Source organism: Onychostoma macrolepis, chromosome 25 (genome assembly GCF_012432095.1).
Source record: "Onychostoma macrolepis isolate SWU-2019 chromosome 25, ASM1243209v1, whole genome shotgun sequence".
In the NCBI taxonomy this organism is placed as follows: Eukaryota; Metazoa; Chordata; class Actinopteri; order Cypriniformes; family Cyprinidae; genus Onychostoma; species Onychostoma macrolepis.
The window spans coordinates 17,702,163-17,718,073 of NC_081179.1; the positions used below are offsets into that span (position 1 = coordinate 17,702,163).

Here is a 15,911-nt window from a genome sequence, read left to right on the forward strand (position 1 = left end):
TAGCGTTATTGTGGGCTGTTTTTGGGCCACTAAAAACCACCAAGCAAAGCTCTAGCAACTATCAAGGACACTTTAGCAACCACATAGCAAAATCCTAGCAACCAAACGCGACACTTAGCATTCTGGCAGCGAGTTTTATTTATTAGCATCAGTGGCTAACCCTGCTCTCTCTGCAGTGGGTGGCTCTGTGTGTTTCTCTCTGTTCTGTCTTTCAGTAGAGCGAGTGGCAGCAGTAGAGAGGTCTTCACTCAAGCGTTGCTGCGGCATCATCACTCACTGTGTGCCGGAACGTTACTCTCATCAGCTGCGGTTGGCATTCGAGCCCAGTCAGCAACTTTCCTCAGGCCTGTGTATGTGTGTGTGTGTGTGTGTGTTCTGTTAGGAGAGAAATATGTACAGTATTAAAGAGCAGGGACCTGGACGGTGATACCCCCTTATTTCACTGAGATGTTCTGGAGAGGCCAGATATTTTAAGCACAGGCAGAGCAACAGCATTTTAAAGGGGTTTAATGAACCGGTTCTAACTCACTTCACTAAAGCCGACAGCCTTTGTGGAGGAAGCTTTGTTGGAAAGCACATTTGCTCAGTCACTTGGCACTGAACTAACCCGGCCGCCTTTAGCCTGTCAATCGCTCCAGAGGATTCTGTGTCGCTGTGATATCAACATCCAGGCTGTGTTTCAAAACCTAATGAGCTCCCTACCTAGACAGCATGTTTTTAGGGACAATATAGGCCCAGATTTGTTTGAATTAAATGATACGCACTGACAAAACTACTCGAGTCATTAAATTTGAATGGGAATTTATGGTTACATGAGCGACTGTTCAGTGGTATTTAACTTTATGCAAATGAGCAGTTACACAATTCTGCAACCACCAATAGAAGCACAGACAGTGGAGGTCATATGGATCAGTGTAATTTTAGTATTATTCATTTTAGTTTATTTTTCCTTTTTAGCTTTATATGATAGTTTTAGAAATTTTAGTACTTCACCTAAAAACATATTTATTTAACTTAGTTGCCAATTATTTATGAAAATGAATTTTAATAGTTTTAAAGTGCCATATTGTTTTAATATTTGCAAGAGTAGCACTAGAGTAAAGTGACTATAGCAAGACATTCATGCATACACTTTTAGGAATCATCTCAATCATTTGTTAGTCAACAAGGCAATGCATTATGCATGCATAAGATGTGTATTATTTAAATTTAAGTTAGTTATAAATGATGCTCCAGTCTCAATTCATCTAACAAATGTTGCATACAAGCTCTGTGGCCTAATTTTAAAATAACTCTTGAAGACATCAGTGAATACATCCGAGTTAACTGATTGCAGCATTGCATGGTAACATTATGTAACAAACCCATTCAAACGGAATCTAAAAGAAGCATTTTTATAATGAACTAAAAAAAAAAACATCCGACAACTAAGATTTTCCCTTCAGAAAAACCCTGTTCAACCAGAAAGACATAATTTCATCCATAATTGCTAAGTGCGTGAAACTCAAACAAGTGGAATTTACTCACGGAAGTCCCACTCAAAGCTCATTAGAATAATAATCATGTTAGAGTGCATTTCCTCAGAGGAGGCGAAGCAATTTGTGAGACATCCTGGCGTACTTCAAATCCCAGGTGTTTTATATGCAAACGGAAACCCACTCCGGGGTATCCCAGTGCAGGAATCAGATTCAGTAAGGTGTTGCATTAAGTATGAGCCCATGAAGTATCTATGAGGCATTCATACAGTCTGTGCAGGGTGAACATGACAGACTCATGTAACATTCATGGTGGGAAATGTAATTTTAAAAAATAATTTTAGATTAGAGATTTGTTGGACGAGAGTTGGGATAAATACACAGCATGCAAGGAATAGTTCACCCAAAAAAATGCCAATTCTATCACCATTTAATCACCCTTGTGCGGTACTAAATGTTATTTTCTTTCGTAGAACACAAATATAGGTGCTTAGCATAATGTTTTCCATGCAATGGAAGTGGATGGGGACTGGGGCTGCTGAGCTCCAAAAATGACAAAGATTTTCTGTGAATACTTAAATTTCTGCTTTTTTATGCACACAATGCCATCAGATTGTTTCAGAAGGCATGCAATATAATACAGGAGTTGTATGGATTACTTTCATGGAACAAAATGCAGGTGTTTAGCAGAACATTTTCCATACAATGGAAGTGGATGGAGACTTACTGAGCTCCAAAAATGTAAAAAAATTAATTAAACTACCAAAAAAAAAGTAGTACATACAACTTGAGCATGATATTCCAAGTCCTCTGAAACCATATGCTAGCTTTGTGTGAGGAATAAACCTAAACGTAAGCCATTATTTGCTAAAAACTTTCTGACAACGTTCCTTCTCATTGTGCCAGATGACAGATTTTCTGCAAATAACTACTTAAATTTACACAATGCTATCAGACGGTTTCAGAAAACATGCAATATTAAACAGGAGTTGTACGGATTACATTCATGGTGTTTTTAAGTCATTTTTGGATTAACATCGCCAGTCCCCACCCACTTCCATTTTATGGAAAAGAGCAGCTTGAACGCTCTGCTAAAAATCCTTTTAAGTGTTCAAATGGAAGAAAATCTAGAATTCTAATCTCAAAGTATGACCTTAGAACGACACAAAGGTAAGAAAATGACAATTTTCATTTTTAAGTGAACTGTCCCTTTAAAAGATTTCCGCCTATATCCATTGACCCTTGATATACATTTACAAACACTTACGAATTGACTCCAGCCGTGTGTTTGTTAATAACATATGCAATAATTGTGAATAAGTGGATTTATACAATTGTGCATGTCATGTTCACTCTTGCAGAAATTCCCCAGAGCAGCCATGCAGACATACTGGTACATGTGCATTTTCATAAACAAACAGTCACGCGACACACACAGTGATGGAATCGCTTTTCAAATAGCCTACATGTATGCTTGCACACGGAGTGCTGCTGCTGACACACAACATCTATATGGGTGCAATCTCATTTGAATACACACTGACATGCACACAAACACGCCACACACACTCCCCACCCCCACACACAGAAGCATTACTGCAGTGGATGCAGTCTTTAACTCACGTTGGAGTCCAGCAGGTTGATGCTGTCCAGGCTCTTGCTGCAGTGGATTCGGCCCTTGATTCTGCGCAGGGATGGTTTGCCGTGGGCCGATCCCTCAGATTCATCCAGCAGAGAGATGGTTTCTGGGGTGGAGATGTAACCGTGGATCTTGGGATAGTAACTAAGAAAGTGACAGACCATGTGTGTTAGAATGTTGTGCAAATTTAATCTCCATTAAAAAGATGAGCACAACCAGTGGAGTTTCGTTAGTGAAATGGAGTGAAAGGGGTTTAAAATGCTTACACTGCAGGCCCGTATTTGTCTTTGTCGTGTTTGGGGAAGACCCTGAGATTGAAACACAAGAGAAAAAGAGAAACACTTTAAATTTCAGACCAAAAATAAATGGCAAAAAACTATGAAAAGAGAGACATTTATAAGGATAGTTTACACAAAATTGACAATTCTGTCATCAAGACTTTCTTCTGTGGAAATATTTTGAAGAATGTTTAAGCTTTTGACTTTAACTTCAGGGAGACTTAAAGTAGTACAGGTTTGGAACAACACGGGGTAAATGAGGACAGAATTCTCATTTTTGGGTAAACGGTCTAATTTTCTCGATGTTAAAATACTTTTCAAAAACGTTATTTTTGTAGTTTTGTTTGATGACAAAAGTGACATAGAAATGACACATTTCACCTTAAATGAAGAAACCATCAAATATAAGCTATTTACATGAACTGCCATAAAACTACATAAAGATGTCCAAATGCGACAACATTTAAATGTTTAGTTTGTTGACCTGCACACCATATGAAATATCATTCTCCACCATACCTTACCATGCTTTTTTATTAAAAATGCAATTTTTGGGAGAGTTTTGTCAATTCCAAGCAATGTTTAGTTTAGACACGACTGTCTCTGTTACTCTTTGAAGGATAATTCAAATACAGAAACAGAAATATTAAAGTAAAAATAAGTAGATAGTTACAAAGGGCTTTCATTCTGCCTACCAGGCTTTGCTGTTCTGAAGGAAACCAAAAAGTCATTTAACTTAGTAGTTTTAAACAATAAAAAAGGGTGGGAAATTTTGCTATATGCTACAGTGCATGTAATATACATTTTATACAACATTTTACAGACTGGGGATCCATTTTTAATCAACAAATCAGTTTTGTCAACATGAAATGACGTTAACGAGTCTTTTCACTTGCATAATGTGACATATTTCAAAGCAAAACAGGATATTCATTCACTGAGAAAAATGCTACTGTGGCACATATCCACCATCATTCATCCATAATAGATACAAATCACCCACATTAATTCACACAAAAAAGTTAAGGCCAAGCTCAGATAATACTTCATCATGTCCCCGTAACCACTAATACACCCACAGCATGTAAAACCAATCTAACAAACCCTAAAAAGGAAAAATGCAGTGTTTGGTGTCAATAAAATATAGTTATTGTTTTGGTCATGATAGTCATGATCCCATATAGCACCCACATTTTATATTTAAGTCATTTTACATATTCCCACTCATCAATAATTAGTGTCACATCTGTTCTGTCTGAACCCTAAAGTATCTTCCATTCAGAGGATACTGTGTATATATATATATATATATATATATATATATATATACAGGTGCTGGTCATATAATTAGAATATCATCAAAAAGTTTATATATATATTTATATTATATTCATATCACAGTAATTCAGGCAAAAGGAGCCCCAACTAAGTATTGAATGCTGTACATGCTCATACTTTTCATGTTCATACTTTTCAGTTGGCCAAGATTTCTAAAAATCCTTTCTTTGTATTGGTCTTAAGTAATATTCTAATTTTCTGAGATACTGAATTTGGGATTTTCCTTAGTTGTCAGTTATAATCATCAAAATTAAAAGAAATAAACATTTGAAATATATCAGTCTGTGTGTAATGAATGAATATAATATACAAGTTTCACTTTTTGAATGGAATTAGTGAAATAAATCAACTTTTTGATGATATTCTAATTATATGACCAGCACCTGTATATATATATATATATATATATATATATATATATATATATATATATATATATATATATATATATATGAAGTCTCATATGATCATGTCATTCACTGTAGTTAAGTTTCAAAACAGGAAAGCATGGAACCAAATGAATCAAACATAATATAAAAGACAAAATTGCAAAGCATTCTATTAATAATGTAAACTAAATGCAGATAACATGAGAATCAAGTTTATAAAAAAGGGCAGAAATGGCTTTAATAGTAAAAATTAAAATAAAATCTGTGTTTTCCTACATTTTTGGTTTACACTGTGCACCTTCAAATGCCTCTTTGCGATACACAGGAGAAACCTGACCTTGCAGAGGTTGGGGAGAGGTTATATAATACCCCTGGAGCACATGGTTTAGGATGTAAGACAGTCCCTGTACAGTAGAAGAGGCAATTTGTATGCCTTGTACCATAACCGCTCGCACCATGTTTGTGAACAGGATTTCTTGGAAACCCCTGCAAAACTAAATTCAATACGGCAAATCTTCTGTTTTAATGCGCTGACTGAGGCACCAATGAATAGAGACCTCATTTCCATATTAAATGGTAGATTAAGGAAGCCTCCTGGGCTGTTGCTAGCTTCTGATTTCGAAGAATACCATAAAATGAACAAGAACTGAAGAAGTCATAGATATACACTAACAACTATCTTGAGCTGTGACGTGAAACAACATCTGCCATCAAGGATAAAGCACAAAGTATACTTTGTCACCAGCATAGTATATGTGGCTCTTTTTGACAGTCAAAAATGAAACAACGACAGCACCAAACTGCTGGAGCCGCTATCAGGGGTGTAGCCAACATTTCAGAAGTGAAGGGGACACAAATGTTTATAACATTACAATATAACATTTCTGTAATATAGCCTATAAATAACCTACCAGTCAAAAGTTTTTGAACAGTATGATTTGTAATGTTTTTTAAAGAAGTCTCTTCTGTTTACCAAGCCTGCATTTATTTGATCCAAAATACAGCAAAAGCAGTAATGTTGTGAAATATTGTTAATATGTAAAACAACTGCTTTCTATTTGAATATATTTTAAAATGTAATTAATTGCTGTGATCATTACTCCAGTCTTCAGTGTCACATGATTCTTCAGAAATCATTGTAATATACTGATTTGCTGCTCAAGAAACCTTTTTTAATTATCAAATTATCAATATTAGTCCAAACAAGATGCTTAGCGCTGTTGCGACCACAAACAAAAGCCTACAAAAAGTCTATGATCAGCTTGGGTAGTCCGTTCATTCCTGACTTCTTCCTATGTGCCTCATGAAGCTATCAGGCACAATTAGATATAGAAGCAAAGGATACCGCTTGATCAGCAAGTCAATATCAACGTTAACATTAAGTCAGTAGAACGGTTTAGACACAAATACACAATGCTGACCACTATGCTGCCATCCATGACTGCCATCAACATTATCTTTGCTGCCATTATTACAAACGTTAATATGATTTTCTCTTCGGCCAGCACAGAATGGCCTAAGGGCACCACAGCGAGAGCCAGGAACAAATGCAATTGTGCAAGAGTGTGTTCAGCCTCTGAACGTAAAATTTCTACTAGAGAGGGTTTTCTATTAGCAGGCTTTTGCTTTTCGACCGTCAACCGCTAATGAAGTAAATAATCACTTTGGATGGGGATGAAAGTGGAAGGCAAAGACGTTTATTTGGCTTGATGGAGGAGAGGTACTTACAGAAAGTCTCAATCAGTGCTCTACTTGTCTACTGGAAAGGAGGGGTGAAAACTGTGCAGGGAGACCCAGAGATAAGCATGAAACGTGACCTAGACGCTTCTTCTGAACTCTGTGGCTTCCGTCAGTCAAACACGCACCCAGCTCACGTTTAAAAGAGTGTGTAAATGCTAAAAAACACGTGTAAAGATGCCTCAGGGTGGGCAACTGCCGCCTATTTTATTACGCCAGGTTAAAGCTAAGCTCAGGAATAGTGTGTACGACTGCGGGGGAAGAAGACCATCTGCTGTGTTTCCAGGACTGGGAATAGACAGAACTTCTCTTTTTCCGCTCATCGCAGCCGAAACTGAGGGTTTAGAAAAGGCATTTCTGTTAAATCACTGGTAATGAACGCTAAAGGTGGCCAGAAATGAAGAGCCTTAATGGACCATTTGTTTTCATGATTGTAGAGGCATCTGACATTTCCTTTGATCAAAGACAAATGAGACGTGGTTTATTACAGTCACGTCCCACCGAGTCAACTGATCCAGTTACTAGATATGTTTCATATTTGAGTCAATCGTTTGATATCACATACAGCAAAAAACGAAGCATGTTGCCTGTCCATTATTGTCCACAAGGGCTCTTTTAAGCAATCTTCACTTGCCTCATGAGAACTCATCTCCACTATGTTTCTCCTTTTACCTATTTTCCTGGATTGATCCTGAAGTCTTCTGGGTGAAAGTGGACAGATATTTAACCACAGGCCAGGAGGCTCACCTAGGAACAAATTGAATGTAGCAACTCTCAAAGACGGGAAATTCTTAAGCATCCTCTGGTCAGATTTCAGTCTCTAGTACTATGAATGCTCCTTCATACTATGAAAATATGATATCCATAATTTTTCGAGCAATTAATGGCTGTTAAGAACATATCTAGGTAACATTTCACCCCAAAAATCAAAGCAACTATGAACATAAAGCCATTTCGATGTATTGCATTGTGACATTATTTTAAAGTAATTTAAGCTCATTTTCCTCCTCAGTTTGCATTTTCTTAAGGGGAAAAAAATCATTTTATTACTATAATGCAAACAAACCTATTGCATGACCGTATTTTTTATATTAATAATAATCTTTTATAGTAAGCAGGAAAAATGTGATATCCACTGTCAAACTGTCAAGAACATATATGGGTTACATTTAACACCAAAATCAAAAGAAAAAAACAAGGATTTGAAGACATTCACAGTTCCCTTTCAGTTGGTCACTCTGAGTCACATCGGTGACCAACGAATTGGGATCTCGCCAGAGAGACCAATCCACTTTGAGTGTAACTAAACGAGCCAATGGACATTGGCATGTGGTATTTCGCATCTGGCTGCCACACCCCACAGCGCGGGTATAAGAGGCAGCAGGTGCACCGCATTAATTAATCTCTTCGCTTCGGAGCAGAGCGGTGGTGCATCACTACTGCTCTCTACTTCGGTGTTTCAGAGTGAACGAGAGTGCGGGCGTTATGGCAACAGCAGCGGTGGTCACGGTCTCGCGGCTATTGAGTTCGTGCTGACAGCCACACCAGCAGTGTGCGGTGGCCAGTTCCCCTGCGTACTTCAGCACTAAAAGAGCATTTCTCTAAAAGAGCAACACGGGTGATCGCGTCTTTTTAAAGATGTCTTTTCTGGGTGTGGTCGTTTCCTGGCGCCTCAGGACGGTCACGATCGCTGCCTCACGTGTCTGGGCATTCAGCACGCAGAGGAAGCTTTCGTGGATGGTTCATGTTCTTCTTGTGGGGACATGACCATCTCGGAGTTGCATAAAAGACTCTGCTATGTCAAACATGGCGGAGTCCCTCTGCCTCTGCCGCGATCCAGCGTTCATCCCGGCACCCGGGACAGCGCTGCGTCCAGTGGAGTCAGAGGTGATTTGAGGATCATGGTGAGGGCTTCCCCAAGTGGAGTTCCTCACCCCTCAAGCACTCCGCAGCTGGTGGAGCTGCCGACGGAGCACGCTGGGCCCTCTGCTGGAGAGAGTGCACCACGCGTTTCCTTCGGTGCCCCCTCTGATGACCAGGTGTCGATCACTGCATCGGAGGGCGAGCGCTCTCTCTGGGGACGACGACCCGGCTGCGTTGCCCCCTTCAGGTGTGGTAGCGTTGTCCGAGCCAGACCCAGAGATGACGGCCATGCTTTCCCAGGCCGCCGAGAATGTCGGGCTCATGTGGAATCCTCCTCCCGATCCTTCGAGGCTGGATGGTATTTCTGTGGGTGTCGCGCTGGTTCTCAGCACCCCCATCGGATGCCATTCTTCCCGGAAGTGCATGAGGAGCTCACAAGATCGTGGAAGGCACCTTTTACTGCCCGAGACAAATCTTGTAGCTCCTCCGCCCTCACCACCCTCGATGGTGGGGGCTCTTTGGGGTACGTGGGCATCCCCTCGGTGGAGCGGTATGTGGCCATGCAACTGTGTCCAACAGTCGCTACCACACTGCAGGGTGACCCGTGTCTCCCCTCACGGGCCTGTAAGTATTCGTCAGGTCTAACTGGCAGTGCTTATATAGCTTGTGAGGAGGCTTCTGCCCTCCACGCCATGGGGTTACTGCAGGTCCACCAGGCCAAAGCCCTGAAAGACCTGCACGAGGGTGGTCATGACCTGGTGGTTCTACATGAACTGCGTGCTGCAACGGACCTCGCACTTCAAGCGACGAAGGTGACCACACAGTCTCTGTGTCATGCAATGTCCACGCTAGTGGTCCAGGTGCGCCATCTCTGGCTGTGTCTAACTGACATGAAGGAGTATGAGAAGGTACAGTTCCTGAATGCTCCCGTGTCACAGACCGGCCTCTTCGGCGATGCTGTCGAGAGCTTTGCCCAGCAGTTCTCGGCAGCACAGAAGCAGACTGAGGCGATTAAACACATTATGCGCCGGAGGAAACCTGCTGCTTCCACTCCGGCTGCAGCCCCTCAGCCTGCTCATCGCTGTGGGTGCCCCCCTGCGGCCGCCCCCGCTCCCACACAGCCACAGAATCTTTCCACCAGGCAGCATCGTGGAGCTGGTCGCAGGCAGGACGCCCAGCCTGTCCAGGCCCCCGCCAAACCTGGCGGCAAGCGCAAGTGCAAGAGGCCCTGAGACAGGCGACCCAGAGATGGAGGGGACTGCTCATCAGGAGATGGTGACCGGACAACTCCCTCCCCCGGAGGAGGGCCGGGTGGAGAATCTTTTGTTTTGTTTTGTTTTTGTTCCCCAAAACTTCAATAAAAGAGCGGTTTCCTCAGACTATGGGTCTCAAGAGGAGGAGAGTTGTGAGCTGTGCATCACGGGTTCGCTTCCCTCCTCCTCTTTCGCCAGCGGGCAGCAGTGGATTGCCCAAGAGCACCCCTCCTGCCCATTCGTGGAACCAGGTAAGGGATGTAACACTCGAGTCCCCGCTTCATGTCGTCACATGCCGGGCTGTCACAAGCCTCAAGCCGGGTTCCTGCATTTCCTCCCGCACGAGGAGGAATCAGGTGAGTGTTACACTTCACACCCAGACCCTGCCCCCTGCCGTCACAGGCCAGGCCATCACAGGTCCCGGGCCGGATCCCTGTGTACCACCACGCTTCCCCATCACGGGTACGTAGGTGGCTCCGTTGGTTCCGCTGGCACGGTCTCTCAGAGCCTGGCTAGCGCTCCCCAGTCTGTCCCGGTTGCTCCTGCTGACCATCAGACTCGGCTAAGCGATTCAGTTCGCCCCGCGTCCCCCCAAGTTCAGGGGCATCCGGTTCACTTCAGTCAAGGCCGTCGATGCACCTGTCTTGCGTGCGGAAATCGCAGTCCTGCTGGCGAAATACACGATAGAGCCGGTCCCTCCAGCCGATATGAGGTCTGAGTTTTACAGTCCTTACTTCATTGTGCCCAAGAAAAGCAGTGGGTTACCGCGAGTTTTGAACCGTGTGCTTCACAAGCTGCCGTTCAAGATGTTGACACAGAAACGCATTTTTGGGTGCATCTGTCCCCAAGACTGGTTTGCAGCGATCGACCTGAAGGACGCGTACTTTCATGTCTCGATCCTCCCGCAACACAGGCCATTCCTGCGATTCGCGTTGAGGGTCGGGCATATCAGTACAAGGTCCTACCCTTCGGGCTGTCCCTGTCGCCTCGTGTCTTCACCAAAGTAGTAGAGGCAGCCCTTGTTCCCTTGAGAGATCTCGATGACTGGCTCATACTCGCATAGTCTCGCGATCAGTTGTGCGCACACAGGGACCTGGTGCTCAGACACCTCAGCCAGTTGGGTCTTCGGGTCAACTGGGAAAAGAGCAAAGTTGTGCCAAAGCAGAGGAAGCAGGTATTCAGTATATACTCAGGAGCAGGTATTCTTTTCTCGGCATGGAGTTGGATTCGGTCAGCCAGACAGCCAGACAGCCAGACTTTTCAGGCAGGACAGCGGTCCCACCTGCCCTGCCCGCTCAGGCTGCGTGCTCACTCCACTAGGGGTGTCGCATCATCCTGGTGCACTGGCTCGTGGTGCCTCGCTAGCAGACACCTGTAGAGCTGCGGGCTGGGCGACTCCTAACATGTTCGCTAGGTTCTATAGCCTGCGTGTCAAACCGGTTTCCTCCTGTGTTCTCATCTCAAACGGGTAGTGGCACCCAATAGTTCACCCAAAATTTAAATTTATTCACCATCAGGCCATCCAAAATGGGTTTGTTTCTTCATCAAAATAGATTTTGAGAAACTTAGCATTATGTCACTTGGTCACCAATGGATCCACTGCAGTGAATGGGTGCCGTCAGAATGAGAGCCCAAACTGCTGATAAATACATCACAATAATCCACACCACTACAGTCCATCAATTAAAGTCTTGTGACGTGAAAAGCTGTTCATTTTTAAGAAACCAATCCATCATTATGATGTTTTAACTTTATACCGTTGCTTCTGGCCAAAATTAACGTGAAAGTGAAGTGACTTGTGGCCAAGTATGGTGTCCCATACTCGGAATTTGTGCTCTGCATTTAACCCATCCAAGTGCACACACACAGCAGTGAACACATACACAGAGCACAGTGGGGGTTCGGTGCCTCATCTCAGCCGTGGTATCAAAGGTGGAGAGAGCGCTGATATTCACTCCCCCCACTAACAATTCCTGCCAGACCTGAGACTCAAACCCATGACCTTTGGGTTACAAGTCCGACTCTATCCATTAAGCCACGACTGCCCATAGGAGTCCATAATCCATAATAATGCTTCTTCCAGTGAAAAAGTCCATCCTCTGTTTTCCTCTCACATGATAATCCACAACATATTTGTTTAGAACTGTTTTGGACTGTTATTGCTCGTAAACGTTGCTTGATCTGTTCATATTTCTCTCCTGATTCAGAAGAGACGACTTTTTCACTAGAGACAGCAGTATTACGGATAGAGCACACAAATTCTAGCCTGAAGTGATGGTTTTAAGTTAAAAACATCTTGATTGGATTGTTTCTTATAAACACGCAGATTTTTGCTTCATGATTACTTGTGGATTATTGTGGTTTTTATCAGCTGTTTGGACTCTCATTCTGATGGCATCCATTCACTGCAGAGTAAGAGATGTAATGCTACAATTCTCAAAATCTGTTCCTCATGATGAAACAAACTCATTTACATCTTGGAGGGATTGCAGGTTGAGTACATTTTCAGAATTTTTTTTGGATGAATTAATTAAGTATTTGTACAGTATTGAGAATATTCCTGGCCCTTTTGTAAGTCGCTTTGGATAAAAGAATCTGTTTAAATGCCTAAATGTAAATATCATTGTAGAATGATTTTTAAGGCACAAATTGTAGTAATGAGAATTGTCCAGAGAACATATTTATTCAATTTGTTTTTCCTTTTGATATTGGGGTGAAATGTGACCTGGACATGTTCTTGTTTTAATTTACTGTGATGCTACTTTTGTTTACATGTGCCACAAATCCCACTACAGCTGTGAGGTGAGAACATTCCTGTAAACAGCAGCGATGTCATGTTTCAAAATCCATGAATAATTGATCGTTACTCAAACGAGCTGAGCACCACCATCCAAACACTGCATTGCAAGGATGTCTCTCAGGGTTTAAGGTGCCTCATCATTTTTGATTTATGTGGATTTGGCAAGTTTTCTAGTTATTTGGAGCTTGTCGCGTTAAGTACTCATCTCAATTGTAAATTACGTTCGCTTACTTGGTTGATTTGCCGCTTTGATGTTGTAGCACACGTGGCCCCTCGTAGTACAGTACACCGTGGCTTCGGTTCTCCTATAAGGGTCAACTATTGCGCTACTGCTGACATGAAGTAAAATAAGCTGACCTCCGTTTAAGTTGGAAAATCTTACAAAATAAACCTAACTGGCTCCTACGAGAGCCTGAGGTACTTTTAATGACAATGAAAACAAGATGAAAAATCTGGGTACTCACAACTTGCTCCTAATTAGTTACAAATGAATTACCCAGCATGCAACACTCAAATTAGCAGCCTTTACTGACCCCAAGGGGCATAAAATGCCTACGGCTGTTGAATCATTACAGACCGACCATCTGCAAACAGAACTTTTCTTATAAAAGCACTTTAAGGACAACATCTGACAGTGTTTTTTTTTTTTCCAATGTAATTACAACAACAAAGGCCTGGCATTTGTTATGCTAATTGCGTGTTTTTAATCATTAGACTATTTTTGATCTTGCACTGTTTCCTTTTATTCTAAAGCATGTAATTTCAACAGCCTCTGAGAATCTTTTTTGCCCTATTAACCTCATAGTAACAGTCGATTATGAGGTGAAGTTTGGCCTAAAGACCTGCTGAGCCCAGAAAACCCATCAGTCCCAACGACAAATCAACATTTCTCAATCTAAAATAGATGTTTTATATGAGCCTCACCACAATATGCCCTGAAGGCCACAATTTCCTGTTTATTTTAAGCCTGCAAAGTAATAAAAAGGAGTATGAGGATGACACTGTGGAATATGGTAATTATGAGAATGAAATGTGATTATGCAGCTCCAACATGGAGAAAAAAAAACCATTGTGGTCCAAAGGCATCCACTGAAAGAGGGATGAGGTTAATGAAAGAGGTTAATGAAAATCTCTTATCAATAACCAAGACGGTCAGTGTCTGATTGGAAACCTACGGAGTGGAAACGTTTTGTACGTGTTGACCTTGTGACAACCGAAAACCTTCTGACCCAACGTGAATGTAAAGGTGACATTCACGCTTATCTCACACAAAAATGGGGATAGCGGCCAATGCAAGTTAATTAACGTCTGTGTCGTCTATTCAACTCGAAGTGTAATCCGTAAATCATTACAGAACCACAGAAGAAGTAGTGCTGGAGGAGTGACCATTATGAATGGAAATGAATGAGAAACTTGCACACAAAAAAAAATAAAAAATACACACACACACACATACAGTGACAATGACATAAACGCACACAAATCAATGCAATGAAACAGTCCATGCCTTAACTTTTTATTTAATTTGAAATTGCACATAGTAGACATACACATGAATGATGTGACATGCTTGGGTTTGTAGTAGAGTGAATCATGAATGAAATGGCACACGGTAAAGAGCTTTATGAACACTCAAACTTTGCTCGCACCACCGCGGATGAGACTGAAATACAGATATTTACATGAAAAAAAAAAAAGTAAAACGTTCACTATAGTCTTTCTTCCCAGCAAGCTGCAGTGCCGAATAGCCCCTCACATCCATATATATATATACTCACCACATATGTTTTCTGGGAGGCAGGCTACGCTTTCTGTTGATGGCAGTCACCCCTAGAGCCAGCTGCATTACAGTAATGTAATTCTGGTAATTCACCATGGTACTGTTCACCGCTTTTTTGAAACAAAAAAAAATCCGCACCAGAAGCGCAGGTACTACTAATAATATCAATTTATTCTCTCCTCCTTCTCCTCCTACTCCCTGGCATCGGCTTCAACTGCGTCTTCCTTGTTGAACATCACAGCGCCATTTCCAGCAGCAGCAGCGGTAGCAGCACTGACAGGGAAAACACTCCCCGCGAGGGAGCACGCCGCTGCCACCCATCACCACAATGACAGTCTGCTCGTATTACCTAAGAGCGGAAAGCGCACCAATCCATTCGTTATTACTCACGAGATGGGCATTCTTTTCCTGCCACTTTGCTAAGAACGCGCGCTCTCTCTCTCTTTCTCTCTCTCTCTCTCTCTCGCACGCGCTTGCAGCGTCCACGCGTCCGTGCGTGAGGTAGCTAGGGGAGTCTGTCTGTATGTGTGTGTCTCTGTGTGTGTGTGTGTGTGTGTGTTTGGAGTTGGAGGGGGGTGGCTTAAAGGGGCAGTTCACCCAAAAATTTAAATCCCCTCATCATTTAATCAGCCTCGTTTCCACCACAGAATAAAAAACTAGATAAAGGTAATTTCGAGTTTTTGTCTCACAATTTCTGGAGATATAAACACACAATTGTGTCCTAACCGCACGTGATGTGATTCCAGCAACAAGCAATTTTTTACTAATCAAAAATTAAGTTTTGATATATTTACATTTACAAAATATCTTCATGGAGCATGATGTTTACTTAATATCCTAAATCGATCATTTTGACCCATGCAATGTATTGTTGGCTATTGCTACAAATATACCTGTGCTACCTATGACTGGTTTTGTGGTCCAGGGTCACATATTTAAACTCATATTAGACATGTTTAACTTTGAATAAAGCACATAATCACCTGAGATTATCTACTGTTATAAAGTTTGTATGCTGTTGTTCCAGTTGCGACGCTGCGGAAATAGAAACCGTTTCTAAAATAGAAATTTTGTGTGTCGCCGTTGCAGCTAATTAGGACAAAAACTCAGATTAACATGGAAAAGATAACTTTTATCGTGTGTCGCGGCGTCGCATTGTGTGTAGGACATGGTGTAAGACTGTGTTTACACTAGTGCGTTTTAGTTTTAAAACGCATAACTTTTGCTATGTTTATGCCTGTCGTTTACACTACTCCGGCGTATTCGACACTCGAAAATAGAGACTTTCGAAAATACTGCAGACACTGTTTTAGTTTGAAAACGCTGGAGTTGCATTTCAGTGTAGGCTAAATGCATCAA

General features: G+C 42.0%; 1 protein-coding gene across 11 annotated transcripts in view; it reads right to left on the reverse strand.

Annotated features, from left to right (window-relative positions):
* Positions 1–15,007, reverse strand: part of tjp1b (tight junction protein 1b) — a 104,043-nt gene extending 89,036 nt beyond the window's left edge. For 7 of the 11 annotated variants that reach the window (XM_058767546.1, XM_058767538.1, XM_058767536.1 and 4 more), the window contains exons 1-3: positions 14,551–15,006; positions 3,381–3,422; positions 3,099–3,258 (exon numbers count right to left, since the gene is read on the reverse strand). In XM_058767546.1, the coding sequence (XP_058623529.1) occupies positions 3,099–3,258; positions 3,381–3,422; positions 14,551–14,648 (300 nt within the window). In that variant the 5' untranslated portion in view covers positions 14,649–15,006. Of the gene's footprint in view, positions 1–3,098; positions 3,259–3,380; positions 3,423–14,550 lie in introns of all 11 variants that reach the window. The other 4 variants (XM_058767545.1, XM_058767543.1, XM_058767541.1 and 1 more) reach the window with 2 other exon arrangements.
* Between the last annotated feature and the right edge of the window lie 904 nt (positions 15,008–15,911).